Genomic DNA, 22,298 nt, shown 5'->3' with positions numbered 1-22,298 from the left:
AATTTTGATTAACTAAATAAATACGAGCTGAATGAATTTTTTTTTTGTAGCTTGTAATAATTTTCATACAGATTATAAATTCGAAAGATAAATTATTTAATTTTGTTTTTGTGATAGGAAATATTTTATCCATAATAGCAGCCGCAAGCCTTGCAGACGATATTTGTAGAAATTGCTTTCAGAATTTTTAAATTATAAATTTCTTTTTGCTTGATAATATGGTAAGTTTTTTTTCTTGTTTGAAAATTTTTGAATTGTAATTTAATAAAATGGTGAAAGATAAATAAATAAATGGTATTATGTTTATAGGTTGTATTATATTTGAAATAATTAAACCATTCAATTTTATTAGTTTGATTGTGTTAAATATTTCGAAATCTTTTCTTTTTATTTCCTTTTGAAAAGCATTCAATTACATGATTTATTAATATCAAAAAAACTCTATGTTCTTTATTATTTTTCAAATTACTATTTTACAACTAATGCTTTATGTATTTATATAAATTATCATAACTTGTTGATTTCAGAGTAGAAGGACTCTTTTAAATTATATGCGTTATTTAAGCGCATACGTAATTCTTTTGAAATGACATGCAAAGCATATCCTGTATATAAAGCTTGCAACTTTCTTGCTATCAATTATTATGACGAGGTAAGTTATTTATGTTGAGTGTTATTTTACATCAATTTCTTGTAGTTTTGAATTTTTATTTATTAATATTGACATCTTTTCTCTATGAACTGTTATTTGTATTTTTTGTAAATATCTTCATATTTTTTTCAAATATTCTGTACATTATTATATATTTTAATGGCATTACTTATTAATAAATACTATCAAGTATTTATGGAAAACCACAATATTTTAGTATAGTTAATAAAGGTATTGATATTTTTTCATTATAACATAATATTTTAAATTAATGGTTATGAATGGTAAATAAAATTTTTCATGCAAAATTTTTTTTGGTTATTTTTTTAAAATTGCAATAATATTTTTTTCAATATATTATAGTTTAAATTAAAAAGCTATAGAGAATGTTTTAGATTATTAAAAAAAGCAAGCACTGCTATTCAAAAGTTTATGAATTGGATTATAACTGAAGAATGTTATTTATTTAGTTTATTTTTCACTCCTTTCACTACTTATTTATTATTTTACCTTAATTAATATTGCCTATAAATAAACTTGATTATTATATTTGTTTACATGCAATACTTTGATATGAATATTAATTAAAAATTTATATAAAAAAGTTTTAAATGTGTTAAATTTTTATTAATATTTGATTTTCAGATATCTAATACATTTGAGGATTGTTTAACTGAGGCACTTATATGTGAAAATACTTTTCTTGAAAATGAAAATTTGAATACTCTGCCAAATATAGATAAACTGTACAGATTGCCATGGCAAAAAAGTAAATAAGATCCTTTATATCTGCAATTCCTGATATATAAAATGTGATTTGATTTTTTTTTGTCATGATATTTTTACTGTGTAACTTATTATTTAAATATACATTTTATATTTGGGGACCTGTGGTTTCTGTGTGATTAGAAAAAAAGGACCCCAGTTATTAAAATCAAAGGATCTCTAATAATCTTTAACAATAGAAGATAAGTACTAAATTATCCAGTAGCCGACAAGAGTTTACTATACATGTTTAAAAATTTGAGTGCAAAATAAAATTAAATCAAATTAAAAGTGAAAAATTATTATTTTTTATTTTTGACAATATGTAATGTATTAGTAAATTTTATATTAGTATTTCTTGATTGTAAGATGCTCAAAATTTGAATTAAATATCTAAGTACTCATTTATTCTTAAATAATTCTTATTTAAAAAAAAACATATTAACTAAATGGAATCTTTAAAAAGATTAGTTTATGAAAAATTCTTATTCCAGACTTTTATTATATACTGATTCTGCCATCTTTCTGTAAAATATTTAATTATCTTTGATTTTATATTTATTTATTAATTACCTAATTTCATTGATTTATATCAATTCTTTCTCTTGCCAGCATTATTTTTTTCGAGGATGCAGGCATCTAAAATATGGAAGAAAATGATTGCAGCTAATTCAAATTTTTAAATTTTCATTCAATATAGTGAATTTATTGAAGGACTTTTTGAATATTTTATACAATTTTTAACTGTGAATACAGAAAAAATTTCATTAGAAAAAAAAATTAAAATCATTAAAAAATTTTATTATTAGAAAATGTTTTAATTAAAAAAATTATATTCTTATTATTTAAAAAAAATAGTATAGTTGTTACTTAACCTCCAATCATATTTTGAAGTGCATTGAATTTATACCATAAAAAATAAAATTAATGTTTTTTCTCCTCATATATTTTTTATTTTAGTGTTTTTTAATTTTCTTGATTATTAGATATTTAGATTTATGTAATATGGATCTTTTCCAGTTAATTTTTTTTCTTATCGTTTACATTCATTTGAATTTATTGTTTTTCTTTTAAAGTTCAATATGATGAAAACTTTTTATCTGATGAAGCAACAAAAGTTGAAGAATCTATATCAGATATAAGGGGAGATACTTATTTAAATTTAGTTGAACCTTCATGGTAGTATCTTTTCCTATCTCAATTAAATATTCGAAAATAGTATTTCTCAGTTTATGATATTACATTTAATTACTATAATCTGCCTGTATTACAATTATTATTTGCCTATATGTCTTGCACATAAATTTTAACATTTCTGCTGTGAAGTTATATTATAGGTTTACTAATTTTGATTAACCAATTGAATATAAAACATATATTATATTCAACACAATATCTTTCATTGGTGAATTATTTAGTTTTTAAAAATTCCATTTGAAGTAAAAAATGCCAATTTTTTTGTGCAATTTCTATAGATAAAATAAAAATTTCAAATATTCTAAATTATTGATCTTTAGTTTCCAATATAAATTTTCTAATTTAAATAATTTCCATGTTGAGTTCATAACTTTTGATAAATTTCCACTAAATTTTGACTTTTTTTGTGTTAAGACCTCCATTATAAAATTATTTTACATTGAATTGTTTTTTAGTTTAAATAATATGATATTTTAGGCTTTGTAATAACGATGACTGCTTTCATGATGGTAAAATTTCTGTGAAAGAAGAAAACATTTTTGATGAGGATCTTGAAGTTTTTAAAGAAAACACTTTAGATGGTAAATTTTTCTTTCTGAATTTATTCTCTTTCTCTATCTGTATGCAGTTAAAGATACAGGATCGTTTTTTTTATGTTTATGATTTTCACTTACTGTCAGTAAAATGTTTGAATTATGACTTTGATTTATGACTTTTTAATTATAATTTTCGAACTTTTATTTTGTATATAATTGCATTTTCTTACTGTTGAATCTTTTCTAGGTAAATTTCAGTTACTTGATGTTCCATATATTCCATTTAATCTACCAAAAGTTGCTCTCAAATGGCCATTTCTGACTGATTTATTGAAAAAAGTGCCAATTATGGAAGTTGAAGATGTATTTGAAAATGATTCTAATTTTCCATTTGAAGATATGGAAATGTTTTTGTAAGTTACTTGGTATATTCTATAAAAATTTAGATTTAAGATACTTCTAAAAAATTTTTAAAAAATGATATGCTATCTATTTTTTTGCAACATATTTTTGAAGAGAGGTTTTACCATTGTATTCTTGCTGTTAAGTGAATGAGGTATGCAATTTGTTAAAAATATTAAAACAGTTTTATTTTTGGTTAAATTATACTAATTCTTTTGACAAACCTAATAAATTATTTTTAAATTTTACTTAATTTTTGAAATCTTTGTTTATTTTATTTTTGACTTAAAATTTCTACCTTAAAAAAATGTGAATTGATATTGAAAATGGATTATTATTGATTCCTTTGAAAATTTTTAAACTACTATTTCTAATTATTAAATGATATTAATAGTAATGAAATAGTTCAAAAGAGTTAATTCATCTTATTAATAAAGGAAATATTTTAGAGTAATTTTTTTTAACACATACTTATTTGTAATTTTTAAATAAACATTTATCCTTCTCTTAATTTTAATAAAATACTATTGCTTTAAATGCTTGAAAGGTACACAATTAAATAATCATTTTTGTATAAATATTCATTATAATTGTTAAATTTATAACTGAAATGGCTTTTAAAATTATAGTAACAATTGCATTTTCTTAATTTATTATACAACAATTATTATGATATTTGTTTTAGTGATACAGATTTGGAGGATACTGATAAGAAATTGTCTCAGAATTATACAGAAAATGTATTTAAAGAAATTCTTTTACCAGAAGTAGGTTTAATTTTTTTAAATTTATCATTTTGGCAAACTAGAAATGTTAATAACAGACTATCTTAATTTTATATTAAATTGTACAGAGATTTATGTGAAATTTAACAGTGAATCTTTTTAGCCCTCTAAGTGTCTACATCATATTCTTCTGTTCTTTATGCTAAATTTTTAAGCAACTATCATATAATTATTCAAACATTTTTTCAGAATCTTCAGATAAATAACAGTACTTTAATTAAATGTCATCAATAAACTTTTTTTGTAATGATTATTTTAAAGTGATGTATGTAGTTTGCATTTTTTTTGGAATCTTGTAATATTGAGAGTTAGTTATATTCAGTTAATATTCATATTATTCAGTTATTGATTATCCTTACTCTTTTTAAAAATAATATTTTTATTTTATGAACATTTTTATGTTTTAAGAACATCAATTAAAAAAATCCAATAAAGCTTTAATGAAAACTTATATGAATATTTCATAATTCAGATTATTTTTTTAACTTTTTCAGAAATTAATTTTTTTAATGAGAAATTGCTTGAACTCATTTCATTTATTTTTGCAGTTACCTATTGAAGAGAACAATTTCTTAGATATTGTCAATGTAAATAAGAATACCAAAATAGTACCTGAATCTATGAAATTTAGTCAAGGCCAAGGCAGTTTGAATGATATAACATCGAATGGTTTGTTACATCAATCTCAAAAATCTTTCCTTGCAATGCCCTCTGATTGTAGTGGGGATTATAAATCAGAAAACAATAAAGATGAAGTGGAAAATAATTTTAGAAATGACAAACATAAAGAAGTGGATGATGATACATACACTTCTCATCTTAAAGAAAATACTTCTATTGTTGACAATGTATTTAATGACTTTGAAATGAATGTCGATTCAAACAAAAGTCTTTATAATTCAAATCCATCAGAAAATTCTTATGCAGAAGGTACTATTCTAAATGTTTGTCCGGAGAACTTTAATTCTGAATGTGATATAAATGAGCTGATAAGTAAAATTACTGCTTCTCCTCAGATTGATGAAAAAACAAGAGATTGTCAAATAAATAGTTTCCTAAACAATTCTTCTGATTCAAATAACGCAAACAGTTGCTCACAAAATAATAATTTTATTATTGAGGAATACCTTCCAGAAACATGGCTTGAAGAAAATAATTTCTTTGTAGATCAAGAACTTACTACTATTGATAACAATGAGAAAAATTCGTATATGGAAAAAATTTCTAAACTTACTTTTGAAAAAAGAATTAATAAAAAAAATGAAACAGCAAGTTTATCTGTTTTACCAAATAAAAACTTCAGAAGTTATACTGCTGTTAGAAAAGATACATTTTCAAATTCTCCACTTTCTTCTATGTGTAATAAAGATCTCTCTCAAGATCAGCCACTTTCACAAAATTCTAACTCGTCTAAGACTGTAAATCTACTGTCTAATTTCTTAAACATTACTAAATTAACTAATAATGATAAGACCTTTACTTCAAAATCAAAATCTAACCTGCTTAAAAGTTATTTGAAAGGTTTGTATTATTTTCTGTGGTTTAATAATCTGGTGATAATTTTGTTAATTGTTTGGGATTTTAATATTTTCACTTTAACTGATAGGTACCTTAATAATGGAAATTACTATTAATACTTTAAAAATGAAAAAATAAATAAAATATTAATTAAAAATATGTCAAATATCTTAAACTCAGTACGTTAATTTTTCTTAATTTCTTTTGTTTGTAAAAGTTATATGTAAATATTACATTTTTCATCAAAGTAATTTTTTTTATAAAGCAAATTTCATTTTCTTATTACTACTTTCATTTTTTAAATTAAACTAATATTTAAATTTGTAATTTATATTTATTTAAAAATATTTTATCAAGATGCTACAGCACTTAATTTTGATTTTAATCTTACAGGCTTTAATTAAAATCTTTTATATTATATACTGAAATTTATAATCTGTTGAAAATTATAAATAATATTATGAAATAAAATATTTCTTTAATTTTTGATATGAATTTAATTTTTTTAGTTGAATAAAGTTTTGTGTGTTATTTATCCTTTTAATTAATTAATTTATATATTAAAAATTAATTATCTGAAACTTATTAATTTAATTATTTAAATATTTTATTAATAATCTAATGACCTAGATATTAAGATAGATAGATTTATTAATGACCTAGATATTAATTATTAAAGTGTTCTTTCAAATTTTTGTGTTTGTTTAAAATTTACAATGTACCTCAGAAATTATTGAAGGGTATAACTTTGTATTGTTATATTTTTTTAATAAAATTTTTACTTGAAGATTATTTGACTGCTTTTCAATGATTTTGATGTCATATATTTCTAAATATGTGTTTTAACCTATTTGTTTATTTATAATCTAATTTTTAAGTTTTTTTTCCCCTTAAATTAACTGACAGCTAATATGCTGACTTTCAGAACTTTAAATCTATGAATGTTAATTTTCAATGAAACAATATTTAGATTTTTTCCCCCCTAAGTTTAAGCACAAGATGTTTTTCTCATTTTAGATAAGGAAAATGAGGATTCTGAAATTACATCTATGCAGAAAAGTACCTTGAATGTTGTAATGTCTTCATCTAAGAATAAAAATCCTTATTCATATGTACCTGAATTTAAGGTCGAAGATTTACTTGTTACACTCTCTGGTATGTCTAGTTTATTTGATTTAATGCAAATCAAATTTTTTTTTGTTTGTTTCTAAAGTTAATTTTTGTCAAAAATTGTTTTTACAGATGAGATGACTAAAATTGTACTCATTTATGAAGCTAATGCTGTGCCATTTTTACAATCATTATTACAGTCGGATACATTTAAATTCCCTCTTAAATTCACAATTGCTGATATTTCACCATGCAAGACTTGTTTCCTGCTTAACCAAGAAGTAAAACAGTGTAGAGATTATAACATCAGTTTATTAAAAGAAAGTATGAATATTAACTAATGAAAATTTACCCATTTTCAAAACTTTTTCATATTAATGTTGTTTAAATTTTTATTAGAAGGGCAAAAACAAGATTATTACAGCCAACTGCTAGCATTTCATGGCCTCTTAAAATCATTTGAATGCTTTATTCATTTTGATGTTCAACTAGCAATATCAAATTTACTAGAATTTGAAGAACGCCATCTGGCATTATTGAAAAGTAAGAGGTCTAGATTGTATTAAAAAACATATTAATTTATAGTGATGAACCTTACTTGATTAAAATAAAATTAATTTGAGAATGATACTTTTTAGTTAAATGGTGATTTTTAACTATGATTTCTGGTATTTTTCTTTAGACTGTTATGATTCTATTGCTAAAACATTCAAAAGTGAAATGAATAAATGTGCTGAAATTAATTACATCCATCCAAAACTAAGAGAAATGGCTAAATTTCTTAAAGAAAAATTGAGTCTGGTTAAAGAAACAGGGCACATATTTAAGGTAGTTTTTATTTTAATACTTTTTAATTAGTTTAAATAAATTTGTTGATTTTTTGCTTTAATAAGATTAAATTTCATAAAATATTAGTTAGTTCAGCTGTCCTTCCTAATTTGCATTAAATTTTAACATTTTAAATTAACATTTTCTATAGAAAAACTCATATTTTTAAATAAGGCTATGACATATCAAGTACATAAAATTTTTTACTTATTATAAATCATGAAATGATTAACAAAATAACAAATTTAATAAAAAAGTTTAATGTATTTATATATATAAAGGGAAGGGAAGTGATTTCAATAAAGAGGCATTCATGATACATTTTAATTTTAGATATCTGATGAAAGAGAACATTATAATGAAAAAGCAGGGTGATTTAATAGTTCTTAGGCAAACTCAAAGAATATGCCAAGTATGCATGAAAAAAGTCACATTTGCAATGAAATTAGGGTTGCAAAAACAAAATGTGATTTCTACTGTGGGTTCCTTGCCAGTTAATGAAAATAAAATACAAAGAAATGATATAACAGATAAAATGTACTGTGTATATAATGTAATGCAAATAATGAAAAAGCAGGAATTTGAACATAATTACTTGAATTATAATATGCTGCAAAGTGTATATTATTTCAGATGCTAAGACTTAAAGACACTTAGCTTAAATGCTTCAAAGGATTTTTTTAACACTAATACTTCCTCTTATTTGTCTTTGTATTTATTATGCTGAATTGAAGAACTTGCAATGTTTGGATATATATATATATATATAACTGCATTTTTGCACTATTGTAAATTTGTATTCCATTAAGCATGCATTCTACATCCTAATATGATATATATATGTTTTTTTTTTACCTCATTATTGGTAAGGTAACCATTGTAGTAATCTTTTTTGCATTTGTGATCTTATTTCTATTATATATTTGATTTATTTCTGCATGCATGATCTGTCCTTAAAGTTTGTTCATGAACTTTTGAATCACCCTGTATATGATAGCAACAATAAAATAAATTTTTTACATTCATATAATAAAGAAGCTTATTTTTTTTTAAAATTGTAAGCCAAGCTGTTATTTTAGCTGAACATTGTATTAAATTTTCTTGTAAATTTTTGTTAAACTTTTATTTTGTATATTGTATTTATTATTATTATTTTTTTGAAATATATATATATATATTAAGAGATCTTACTTTTCAATTTTTTAAAATTTTAATTTAGTATTTTTGTATTTTTAAAACTATTTTTTTTCTTTTTATCTAGGTTATGATTATTATAAAAAAGTATTTGAATGAGTTATATAAAAAATTTGAGTCAGTGTTAAAAGAAGAAATGTGCAATATTAAAACTTTTCTCATTCCTGAAAGTGTGTTCCTTCATGAAAATACTTTGATGTTTAAGTAAGTTTTTAGATTTTTATTTTGCAGAAAGAAAAAAACTTATTCAATATAATTTTTTTTTTTTTTTTACTTTTGTTATAACTACTATTACTTAAAGAAATCAGAAAATATTTTCTATTTTTATAATACCTTGCATTTAATATGTTTTAAAATTTTTTAAATTCATTATTCTCATGAATGAATTTTAATAATCTCCTAGATTGTGTGAAAAAAATTGTTTTGGCTTTTCCTTCAGATTTGTTTTGGTCTAAGAGTAATCAAGCTTTTTGATAAAAATCCTTTTTTTATTAATAAAATAAAAATACATTTTTATTTAACTAATTAATTTTATAAAAATGCATTTTTATTGAAGTTGCTGCTTCTGGCCTTTAGGAAATAAACTGTAAAATATATCTAGATATAAATAACTACATCATTTATTTACTATTAGGTGAAAGTGAAATTTTTTTAAGGCAAATAAATAACTTTTTAATATAAATTATTACCTGACATTTTTTCTATTCTTAATTTACAAGCCATAAATTCATGAACACTAAGAACAGTTTTATAGATAAGTGATACTTAATCCTTTATAATTTATACCTGTGAAAAATTATTTTGAAATTTTTTTTCCTGTTACTCCAGAAGTTCAGAAGACACTGTGTTCTTTGTTAGTCCGTCTTCTCTTGCAAAAAATATTCCTTGGAAGGATTTAATTTTCATTATTGAATTTCAACATGACAATAATTCTTGCTGGAAGCATATCTGTTCTGAGAAGAATGTTTTTCATGCTTTTGTTCAAGTTGCTGATTTACCTCTTAAGACTCTTGATGAAATTCAAAAGCTTAAAAATACAGGTCATCTTTCTTTTCTTAAAGTTTCTAACTTTTTATTTATTCCTTGATTTTTTTATTATATGTTGTCTCATTAATTTTATATTATTCTTTGTAACTATTCTTTAATATATGTAATTATTCATATTCTTTTTATTAGATAAAGCTTCTGTTTATTCTGTACAAGATACAGTCAGATCTCTAATAGTATCAGGATCTATAACTTCTCAGTATCAGCTTCTTTATTTATTAGAATCCAGGTTAGAACTAAATTCTTTTGTTATTATTACATGCTAAATAATACTTGATTAAAATATGATTAGCATTTGTATTTATATATTATTTGTGACTATATAATTTTATTGATCCATATATTAAAATTTTCATATTATTATTTCTTAGAAACAAAATTTAGTTCTTGCAGTTAACAAAGTCATAAAAAAAAATATATCATGATTTAAATTTTAAATAAAATTTCCAGTAATGTTTAAGTTTTTTAATTGCATAGAATATAATTGAAGTGCATAATTCTCTTAATTATTTCTTTTCAAAGTCAGTATATTAATATTAACAAATTAATATTAATATCAGTTACTTACTATTTTTTTCTACTTTTAGAAGAAATCAAGAGCTAAACTACTTGAAATCAGAATTATTAGCAACAAAATGATTATTATTTAATAATTTGTAATAAAAAATGAATTTGCAACTAACACATTTTTGTATTTTTATACATATAAAAATAATATATATATAATTTTTATTTGCAAAATTAACTCATTGTTAAATAATCATTTATTAATTGAATAATTATATTCCTTTCTTTTCTTATTTTAAAGGTTGAATCTTTCAATATGCATCAGACAATATAAAGAAATTTTACCTCATCTTCATTTTGCTGATGTTGCCATAAATGAAAAATCTGCACTGATTTTTGTTAGCAATGTTTCCTTTTCAGAGGATAATTTTCCAGAGACTTTGTTGGAGAAAGTTTCTTTCCTGCTTTTGAAATATGAAATTTGTTGGATTATAGTTCAAGAATATAAAGAAAACTTGTAAGTAAAATTGCTAAATAATATTTCTGGATAAAAAAATTTGTATCTGAAAATGAGTTAAATTTCAAAAGTTGAACCTATAATATAAATTCAAAAGAAATATAAAAATTGCCCTTAAGTTCTCACGAGATTATGTTATAATTTTTAGAAATTTTAATTTTTATCTGATAATACTCTGTTTATATGTGTATAAGATGTTTCAGAATTCATGGGGGCACTTTAAATAGGGGAAGAGACACTATAGTAAGACGAATATATGAATGCAAAGATTTAGATGAGGTATAAACACATAAAAAATGAATCCCTTGATGTTCATATTTTCTGCCAACTAGACTTGAAAACAATGTTAAAGAATTTAATTATAACCACTAACCATTTTAAATGACTGTTGTTTCAAAATGATGAAGCATCAATTCATTTGAGTTTTAATGTGCATAATTATTAAAAAGTCAGTTTTGGGATATCTTAGATTTATCAAGATCAGCTAGTTGTTATGCCTAATCATTTTTTATGAGAATACTTAACAGTCTTTGTTTCTAAAATTCCAGGTCACTTTCCTGGTCTGGTTTACAGCAAATATTGCTGCAAAGAGCCCAATATCTTGTTTTCATGGGATCCTTAGCATTTAATACCTAATAACTCTGAAGTTAAATGCCATTCACTCCACTGTTATTAGTTCAGATAATTTGCTTAAATATTGTTGATAAAAAGTATTTGAAAATGATGACTTATGTAAACAATTTTTGTCACCTTTAATATCTGTTCTTTGTTCTTGTACTTCAATATACTAATTACATTTGGGTATACACGTACAAGAAATAATTTTATTTAGTATGCTTTACTGATTATTAAACACTTCATATAAATAGAGTTGAATTTTTATTATTTGAGGATTTTTTTTCTTATTTTCCATTTTTTTCCTTAAATAAAATGCACTACAAATTAATTTGAATATAAATGTAAAAGCATTTTTTTTTTAAAAGTAGTTTTATTCATTTTACAAATGAAGCAGATTTATTTATTTGGTAATCTGGATAATTTTCTGGAATTAATGGTAGCAAATTTATTATAAGCCAAAGGTTTCACATAAAGATATGAAAATTTGTCTTTCAACTCTCTCTCTCTTGATACTATTTTTCAATTCGAAGTCTATGTTATTTTTTAAGTCTTTTACATCTTATGAATTTAAAAAGCTGACAAAAATATTCAAAATTTATTTATTTATCCCCATATATGCACATGCATCTTTTTAGTTTCTGTGTTTTCATGATTCTTTTCTTATATTAGAGCAACTTAGTCTTCTTATATAAGGTTATAAGTAATCTAATCATTACATTTTTTTTTCTCTTACAGGATTACCTTGAAGCACATGAAATCAAATGAAAATTTCTGGAAGTTTTTTTTGCTAATAGAAGATCTTTGCCAGAATTCTACGACTCATAAAGTGAAGGTTTGTAACTGTCTTTTTTAAAACAACTTACTTTATTTACTTACTTGATTTCTATAATATTTTTCTTGAACATGTAAATATTATTGTTATACAGATAAAGTCATAGATATTTAAATGTCGATAGAAAGTAGAAAAATCATGCATATTAAAAATTGCATGCTGTTTATTTGCTATAAATTAATTTTTACTAGCTATATTTTCCTGTGTCATATATAAAATATGTTACTTTTTAGATAATTATTTGTCTTATTGTGAATTCCTTTGTAAACTTTGTTTGATTTTTTTTTATTTTTAGTTTGAAAATATATATTTTTTTTTATTTGCAGATGTTACATGCTCAAAGCATTGAAGAAACATTGGATTTAATCAAAAATATTTTAATGCGTAATTTGAATAATTATCCAATTTCTTTTACTAGTCAAATCTCTAAAGTAAGTCTTAATCTAAATATTTAATAAAAATGTAATAATAAAATATTTTGAAACATGTCTTTTATAATTATTCATTTTCCTATGGAATCATTTTTTTTTTGTTATTAAAATTTGTTTTGCCGATTAATAATATTTTCTTAAATTAGTATTTTTATATTTTTCCATCAATATATTTTTAAAACCTTATTAGGAATATTTTCCATGATATCCCTCTCCCCTTCCGAACACATATTTTATGAATAATGATTTCAAGTAATTTCTTTTTCTCCAATATTTTCCTTTTCTTTTATCTGTTATAAGTTTCACTTTTTAAAATGAAAATGCATTTTTGATTTAATAAGAATATATTATTTTATACATAATTATTTTATTATATATTATATATATTATTATTTTATATTAATATACTTTTTTATTTAGCTTTTTTTTCTTTTGGTTAATGATAACTGTTCAAGGTAAAAAAAAATTTTAAAGTGTATCATCACAGATTTTTTAAATTAAAACAATCTCTGATGATAACTTCTTTTTTATTTTAAGAAGTTTTCCTCAAAATCTTTGGAGAATATTGATGTATAAATTTTTTTACATTGTTTTGAGGTTATACATCTTTTGTTTTCATGTATTTTTTTCTCTAATTTGAATAAATTTTTAAATATTCAATATGTTTTACAATAATATTTTCTATTGTTTTAGTTGCTAAATTAATCCATATGTGCCTTATTATTGCTATAATAGGCATAAATTTAAAAAAATGGTATAAAAACTAATGAATCAAACCTAAAATATGCTATGATTATCAAATCTCCTTTTCAATCCCTCTTTTTCATTGCATTAATATTTCCTTTTTTTTCATTTATTACATATTTATTTGTAGTTGTAACTATTCATTCTAATATAAAATATTATTTTTTTCTCATTTAGGAAGAAACATTCCTGATATCTTTTCCTTCCCTGAATCCATATGTGTTAGTATTGCATTGTTTCCAATTAAAAAAAAATCTCTACAAATTAATATTAAACATTTTTTTTCTTTCTAAATTTTCTGTTTTTTGAGAAAAAAATTATTATTGTGATTATAATTGTAATGTTTAGTGGATTTTTCATTTTTCATTATTCATTTAATTTTTATTTCTAGAAGGGAAATATTTTGAATTTTTGATTTATCATTGCAGAGTTCAACATATGATTTCTGAATGTAGTTTATATGAAATTTTAAATTTCACTTTGGATGAATTATTACAAAAATGGTGTTTCATATCAGAACGATTTTTCAAAGTGAGTTCTTGGTTATTAGCTTTCTTTTTCCTTTTTATTTTTCTATATTCATTTTTAAGTTTTTAGATTGCCTTTTGAATTGTAAAGCATTGTAGACATTTTGTGATTACTTATTATCTTTAAAGGTTTGATAAGTTTTATTTTTAATTTATATAAAAATTTATTATTTATTGTCATTATTTAATCTATGGGCTTTATATTTTTTAAAAAGATTAACACAGAATTTTTAAGATATTTTTTGTTACTAAAGAAAATTTATCTACAAAACTAAAAGAATATGAACCTCTTTTTAAAGCTTTTTTTTATACTATCATTTTAACTCTTTCTAAGGCCGTGGGAAGTATGCTTCCACAAAATTTATCAATCTTTGTATGAAATTATGTAGGTTGGCATAAGTTCTGACAAATTTTTTTAGAAAGACAGAAACTTAGATGCTTCAGTTCTTTATCTCACACAAAATGATGTGTCTTGGTTTGTCACTTAATTATTAATTAATCAAATTAAACTTATCTAATAAGTTAAATGAATCCCTTATCTTATTCTAATTTCAAGCCTAAAAATATTTTAACATAATATGACTAGAAAAAAATGGCCTTTTAAAGGGTTAAATCAAGTCTTAAAATAATACTATAAAATTATAATGAGCTGAATTCTGAATTTGCATTTGTTTCAATTTTCATTTTTATCTCTACAAATAATAAAGGAGAATGTGCATATATGTTTGTACATTAGCTCTGAACTTAGAGCTTTGATCTAGATGTTTGACTCAGCATTACTAAATTTTTCTTAGATATACTTTGGAAGATAGTAATATGCACTTCAGAGTGATTAATTAAAAATTAAGAGACAATTTGACATTTTACTCACAATATAATGTTATGCAAAACAGATTATTACTCCATTTTTTTATTAAAAAATTATTAAGTTTATATAATTTCATATCCATGATTTTTAAAGTTATATCTAAACTTCATATCCATAATACATTGAATTAAGATGTGTTACTTTATTTGTCTTGAATATGCATCTCTCATTGTGTTCATGAAACTTTCTAATTTAAATCAACACACCAAGACAAAATAGCATTATTAAATATGTGAATGTGTGATTCGTCTAATAAATTTCGCAGTGCTGCAACTTCACTTTGTTATCTATTTTGTAAACTTTGCAGATATTAAACAAAACTCTCCTTTAATGTTGGGCAATGGAAGAAAATCAGTCAGTTGATGAAACAAGAAAACAGTTTGCATTTCACGGCAACAATGAGATTTACTGTCGGAAATTAGAAATTTTTTTTAAAAAAATTTGCCAAAATTTAGCAAAAATTTGCACAATTGTTAAATGCATGTAACAAACAAGGCACATTTTTAAAATTTTGGAACGGTGTAGATTTCGTGCGATAATAGTTTCGGAAGGTATCGTTGAAAATCGCCAAAATTCAGCTTAATTTTTAATTATTAAAATTTTAAAAAAATCGCTCCAAGATCTACATTCCCAATCTCCTAGATATATATAAATATCAAAAGATAGTGTTAGTAGGGCAAGCGGCCTAGCCTGTAGAGCGCCAGCATACTCGCTGAGTGTGCTGTCGAAAATTGGGCTCATTATAGGAATCATGTTTAGTGAAAGTTCTGATTAAAAATTAAAAAAAAAAATGTTATATGTGTGTTACAAATTATTCCTGTTACAACTAGCCCCTGAATCCCTTATCAAATTTTGAATTTATTTTGAGAAGATTTTGTTTAAAATTTGATATGTACCTAGAGAGGGTTTATTTGTTAAAAGTTTGACTATTTATGTCCTGCTTATTTATATTTTTGTGAAAGTTATAATTGAAAATCTTAACATGTCGAAATCCATTTCTCTTGATTATGTTCACACTAGAATCGTAGATTGAGTTCAACATTTGTACCAAATCCATCAAATAGTATATTATTCTGTCTATTTGTGGAAATGTTAACAAGACAATTGAAAAATGCTGCAAAATGTATGAAATCTGATCTTTATATTAACATTGAAAATAAGTGTCTAATTTTAGACCTGGTCGGTCGATGGGAAGAAGTACTGTTTCAAAATATATGATAGATTTTCTTCTATTTACGTTGAAGCTAATGCTAAAAAGTTTTACTGTGAAAGTACATGAAAATGTCAAAAAGAGGACATTTCCATTGGTTTTCATCCCAACCATTTAGCATTTTCTTTACTTATATAGGAAGAAAATTCTGCTGATAAATAAAAAAAATCGATGCTTGCTTGATTTTTTTCGTTATCTCATATAATTAAATGTACTAATTTTTCTTTTTAAATCAAACAAAACTCATTAAAAAAATCATTTTAGTTTTTTGGTAGGAATCCTTTGAATACAGTAACTCAGTATCTTCAGCCTATTAGCACAAAATACCCAACAACATTGCTATATCTTTATGATATTGGTCGGCAATTCAAAATGTCAGACAACAACATGGAGATGTCACATATCTTTCGCTAATAAGATAATTAAAAATCCAACTCTATCGTTTGCAGTACATAATAGGGTCTGGATTATAAACAGGTAAAGTAGGCAATAGTGTAGACATCCACAACTTTAGGATTTCCTAAACTGTGAGATTTTTTTACAGTATTTTCAGGATAATTTAATTTTATGATTTCGTTTGGTTTATAGTACGTACCTGAATTTATTCGAATTAAAATCAAGGGCCCTTTAAATTTGAGCATTATTTAAATTTCAGCATAATTCTATTTTATTTTCAAATTCGCTTTCATTATGATCTCATTCCTCCCCCCCCCCCTTCCCTATTTTTTGACTGAATTATAAGTCAACAGCGCTGGTGAACTTTGTATTTAAACATTTAGAATATATTAAAAAGTTTTATAATTTTTTAAACGTTTTTAAAAAATTAATTCTCTATTTTCATTTTAAATTTCTTTTACATGTAGGTAGTACTAAAATCAACTATCTTGGAACTAAGACTTATTTATTGCTTTGTAATACTTGTTTATCGTTGTTTAAAACCTGTTTGTGTAAAGTATTTGTTTTCTGAAGTTGGGAGGAGAAAAAGAGGCCTAGAACGTGGATAGTCTGAGCCTCTACAGAGTTCAATTTGATTCTGTGCATAAGGAGGAGAGTAAATAGCATATAGTTTAATGATTTCTCCCTCACTTTTTTGCCACATTTTCTGATTTAAATGTAATAAATTAAAAAAGATATAGTATTCAAGACATTCGTACCTCTTACACTTCTAACTATGTAAAAAAAGCATTTTTTATAAATTGTGATTGCACAGTCTCCAGAAATTATTACCAACCTGAAAGTTCGAAAAAGGAAAAGATGTTAAGATTTAAAATTGCACAAAAATATAAAACTATAATGGCAAGAAGAATTTTAAAAAGTGGTAGTTTTGTAATTATATAGATATCTCTGTATATAACTCTTCCTTGGAATAAAGACAAATGAAAACGAATACGCTCACTGAAATGATTTATTTATTTAAGCTTGAATGAGTTACAGTTAATTCATAATTAGAAATTAAAAAAATAATTTCTTTAAATACTGATTTAATTTATTCTTTAAAATAATTTGGAATCTTATTATTTTTAGTGCTTTCATTCTGCTGTTCATAAAGTTTTATCTGTAGAATCTGATGCTTCTGATGAAAGTTTAGTATCGACTCCGGATTCAGATCACGAACTGAATTTTGAAAGCAATTCAGAATTTAAATTGAAACCTAATTATCATAAAAATTTGAACGATTCTCAAGATTTTGAGGATTTAGAAGAAGCAAACGACAATGAATATTTTTTGAACTCGAAATTTGCAAACGGTGATGAAGATGGTGATTACCACCAATTGCGTGGAAGTAAGAAAGCAAATGAACAATTCGGATCTGACAAATCTTTACAAGAGCTGGATCTGGATTATATGTCATTAAAACTTAGTCATGAATATGATGGTTATAACGATTATTTAAGCGGAGACGGTTCTTCCTTTAATAGAACAGGATATTCCATTGACAAATGCGCTATTGTAACCCCAAGAAAAAATAGATATCAGGAAAATGATTATTCATATAATTTTGAAAGCTTGAATTCTCAGTTTGCCAGCAGTAATAGAGATAATGATTGTAATAAATTTTCAATGAATGCAAGAGATATGTTAGAAAACTCTACCATAGCAACTATTGGACGGGAGCCTTTTTCCAGTTCTATTTCAAAGGTTCCAAATTCTCAAAATGGAAACAAATCCCCGTTAGATCTCGAAAAATTTATGTATATTCCAAAGAAAAGGCCATTTTTGGTTGAAGATTCATCTCCAAATAATGATTGTGTATCGTCACCTGCTCTTAAAAAGTCATGCAGAATTCAAAAAGGTATGATTTCAAAGATCGTCAGCAAAAAGGATTTGGCTTACCCTTCGACTTTTAATAGTCAAGATACAGTTTTTTGTGAGTCAGGAAATGTTAGAAAAGCCAAAGTGTCTCCTTTTATGAAGAGTGGGCACTGTTTTGAAGATCCTGACACAAAATTTGTTGTGAAATCTAACTTGAGAAATGATGCAGATATTTATTTTGAACAGCAGCAGTCTGAGTGGCCAGGTATGTCTACATCTTTACTATTATGAAATAATTAATAAATAATGAAATCCCCTGGGAACACACAATAAATAAAATTTTATTTTCTTTCTCTATAAAAGGATAAACTGAAATCTTTTGTACATTTTTGAAACAGATTGCACTTATTTTAAATCCTATACATATGGATTTTGTATAATTTCATTCAAATTTTATCCACTTAATTTTTTTTTACATTAAAGTTACATTATTATAATTTCAAAATTTTATTTGTACCATTTTTGATATTATAATTTTAAAATTATAGTAGCCTTTGTATTTTACCTATATTAATGACGACAAGATCTAAGTATCATATATTAAGGAACTTTGAATTGTTTTAGTTGAATGTTTTATTCTATCATTTTTTTTTTAATTTCCAAATTAACTTTCGAGTTAAAGTCAGTTTGGTTAAAATGTTCTTGGACTAAAGAATATACCTTAATATTGATTTCAGATACATGTCTGAATAGCACCAAAGTAGTAATTTAATTTTTTTTCTTCTTTATTGCGTTATTATTATTGTATCTCAGGATGTGATGAAACCATCCTGCTCAAATGAATAAAAGGGAATTCTAGTGTCCCCTTTGAATATATTTAATTTAAGAAAACATTTCAAAGACCTTTTTTTCATTCTTATCTGAAAATGCTGTGTTGTTTGGCAAATAAGCAGTTGTAGAAATTAAGTTTACGGTATTTGTAATTGATAATTTATTTCCTGTTATCTAAAGCATTTCCTATTTTAAACAGTGTAATATCTATTATGAAATAATATTTTAACAGTAATGATTTTAATGTCTTGTAAAAAAAAAGATAGAACTCAACGCGGGATAGAACAACTAACAAATTAATTTTAATGCAATGTTGTTATAGTCAAGCATATTATACAATAATATGCTTATTATATATATATATATATGTATATATAATAATATAATATAATATAATATAATATAATATAATAAATAAATTATACAATATTATACAACAATAAGCATATTATACGATGTTATAGTCAAGCATATTATTGACTATAATAATATGCTTGTACAAACAAAATAAAGTTTATTCCCAACTTATCTTTGAGAGTATTTTCTCAGTATTAATGTGGCTGCTTTGAAATGTATATTAAAAACAGGATATCTGTTAGAACTGGAACGAGTATTTATTTTCTTAAATATAAAATATAAACATATACTTTTAAGTCAAGTTTCTTTAAATAAGGTAAATATTTGTATAAATACACTTTGACTTTTATAGAAATTAATTATAAAAAAATTTATGAACAATTAAATTAAATTTTTGTACTGCCTCTAGAGTATAAAAAGGGCGATTAATAAAAAGTTTCTCTTATATTCATCTATATTGATATAAAATTTAATACTTCTTTCTATAAAAAATGCAGAGAGATTAAACTGTAAAGTTATTGGATTTAATCACTTTTTCATACCTGAGTTCACATTTGAACTCGGTCTACTTTTTCAGAGGTAACATGCATTTAACCTTAGGTTATTAAAAGTTCAGAATCAGATAATAATAATAATGCATATATTAGCTTTTATTAATTATAAAAAGGTCAAATGTTATATTAATTGTTTTCTAAAACATTTTAAAATGATCATTTTCGGCACCTATACAAAGTTTCATTCTTCGAACAATACTTATATACGCTTGTAGTAGCATTATGATTACATACAGCAGAAATATCCGCCTTTCAAAATGTTAGTGAAATACATTATTTCATAAGAAAGCTTGACATCACGCACACAATTTTCAATGAAGAATTTTGTTTTCTTCGAAATTCCTTCACCTTAAATGTTCGGTTTCCGACATTTCACTGCTCTTTAATAAGTCTAAATTGCAACTGGCGACCTGTAGACGTGAACTATTATATGCATGATTAGCAAATTTATTTCATGATGATTAAATAATATAATAATAAACAAATATTTGCGCATGATAGTTCTTTATGGGGAAAAAAATGCATTTTGAAAATAAACGTTTCCATCTTTTTATGAAGAGGTCTCTAAATTTATAAATTAAAATATCTCTTCCAATTTCATAGATAGTTTGTGTGTGTGCAGATGAAGTTTTGTAATGAATGTAAAATACACATTTTATTAATTTTTTATTTTCAGATGTGAGAATCTATAAAAATTTAATTTTTTGATCTTTTTATTATTAACCTGCACAGAAGCTATAGAATTTTCATACAAATTGCCATCTTATTTAATGATACATTATACTGGAAGTACATGTTGAAGTGCAATATTTAGGAAAATAGACACTTGTTCCATTTTTTTGGGACACTCTGTATGAGATTAATTATCAATAACGATGTATATTTTTTGTTAATTAAAGCGACTTTAAATATCTTCAAAAAAGTCGGTTTATGAAATATGGGTTTCCTTGAGAAATTATCAAGGGAAATCATTAAGACGAAACGTTTCTGGAACAGCACATCTAGACGAGAGGATTTCAGAGTAATTGTAGTAAACCGAATCTTTATATGATTTATTATAAATCAAATAAAATATCTTTACTTCATTGGATTCAACAAAGCATGCTATTTTGTGGTTTCAGATGTTTAGGATTTTTACTTACATCATCTGTATATTATTTCTTTTATCATCTTTGGATTCTTATTCATTTTACTCATTTAAGCTCTCATATTCATGATTTTTCAACTGAACTTTCATATGAAGTTTTTGTTATGATGTTGTTGAAACTAATCATGGTTTTTAAATATTTATTTTAGATTCTTCGTTAACGATGAAAAGCATTCCTATGACTCCTGCAGTTCGAAAATTAGGTTATGAGAAAATGCCTGGTGTTAAAGGGCAAACAAGGCTGGTCTTTCATTAGCAATTACCTGAACATATTTATTATAATTAGTTTTATGCTTGATTCATATAAATTTGTATAAATGAGTTATTATGAGATCGAATTATTAACATGTGCTTTACAAAATGGCATATAATGTTGAAACTTATATCTATGTAAAACTTGAGAGAACTTTTATAAGAAACATAATATTGAACTGAGATAAAATTTGTTTCGATTTTCACCTCCAATTTATCAAAAAATAATAAGAAAATATAGATTTTGTATTCCGATTTCATAAAATTGCCCATCTTAAAGAAGATAAATTTTGTATTTTATAGAAACGGCTATAGAAACTGTTACAATTAATTAAAATGTCCATTTAAATTATTTTCACATCTGTAACTGATTTATAAACATCTGCAATTTAGAAACTACATTTAAACTATTTAAATCTTAAAGTATTTTAGGTTCTGCTTACTATGCTTTTGATTTTTATTATTTTTTAAAAAATTTATTCATATTATGGTTTTATTAGATGATTATCGGAAATCTTAAGTACTCAGATCTTCCATAAAATATTTAACAGAAATAATTAAATTGTAGTACTAAATACTTCTATTAAAACTACAGGAATAACTTATCTTTTAAACA

The 22,298-nt window shown here is 23.7% G+C and overlaps 1 protein-coding gene across 1 annotated transcript; it reads left to right on the top strand.

The window, feature by feature from the left end:
• The first annotated feature begins 94 nt into the window (after positions 1–94).
• LOC129965999 (uncharacterized) lies at positions 95–22,033 on the top strand. Its single transcript, XM_056080327.1, has 22 exons — positions 95–221; positions 528–652; positions 1,298–1,421; positions 2,494–2,596; positions 3,092–3,195; positions 3,398–3,563; positions 4,238–4,319; positions 4,886–5,858; positions 6,873–7,010; positions 7,098–7,289; positions 7,365–7,508; positions 7,648–7,793; positions 9,055–9,191; positions 9,816–10,027; positions 10,164–10,263; positions 10,843–11,058; positions 12,412–12,508; positions 12,835–12,939; positions 13,861–13,904; positions 14,112–14,214; positions 17,813–18,806; positions 21,580–22,033. Exons 2-22 carry the CDS (start codon positions 587–589, stop codon positions 21,684–21,686), a joined length of 4,353 nt encoding a protein of 1,450 aa, XP_055936302.1. The 5' UTR covers positions 95–221; positions 528–586; the 3' UTR covers positions 21,687–22,033.
• The last annotated feature ends 265 nt before the right edge of the window (positions 22,034–22,298 follow it).

The sequence above is a fragment of the Argiope bruennichi genome, chromosome 4 (genome assembly GCF_947563725.1).
Source record: "Argiope bruennichi chromosome 4, qqArgBrue1.1, whole genome shotgun sequence".
NCBI classification, from domain to species: Eukaryota; Metazoa; Arthropoda; class Arachnida; order Araneae; family Araneidae; genus Argiope; species Argiope bruennichi.
The sequence above is the reverse complement of the archived record's forward strand: the minus strand, read 5'-3'. Positions and strand labels throughout refer to the sequence as shown.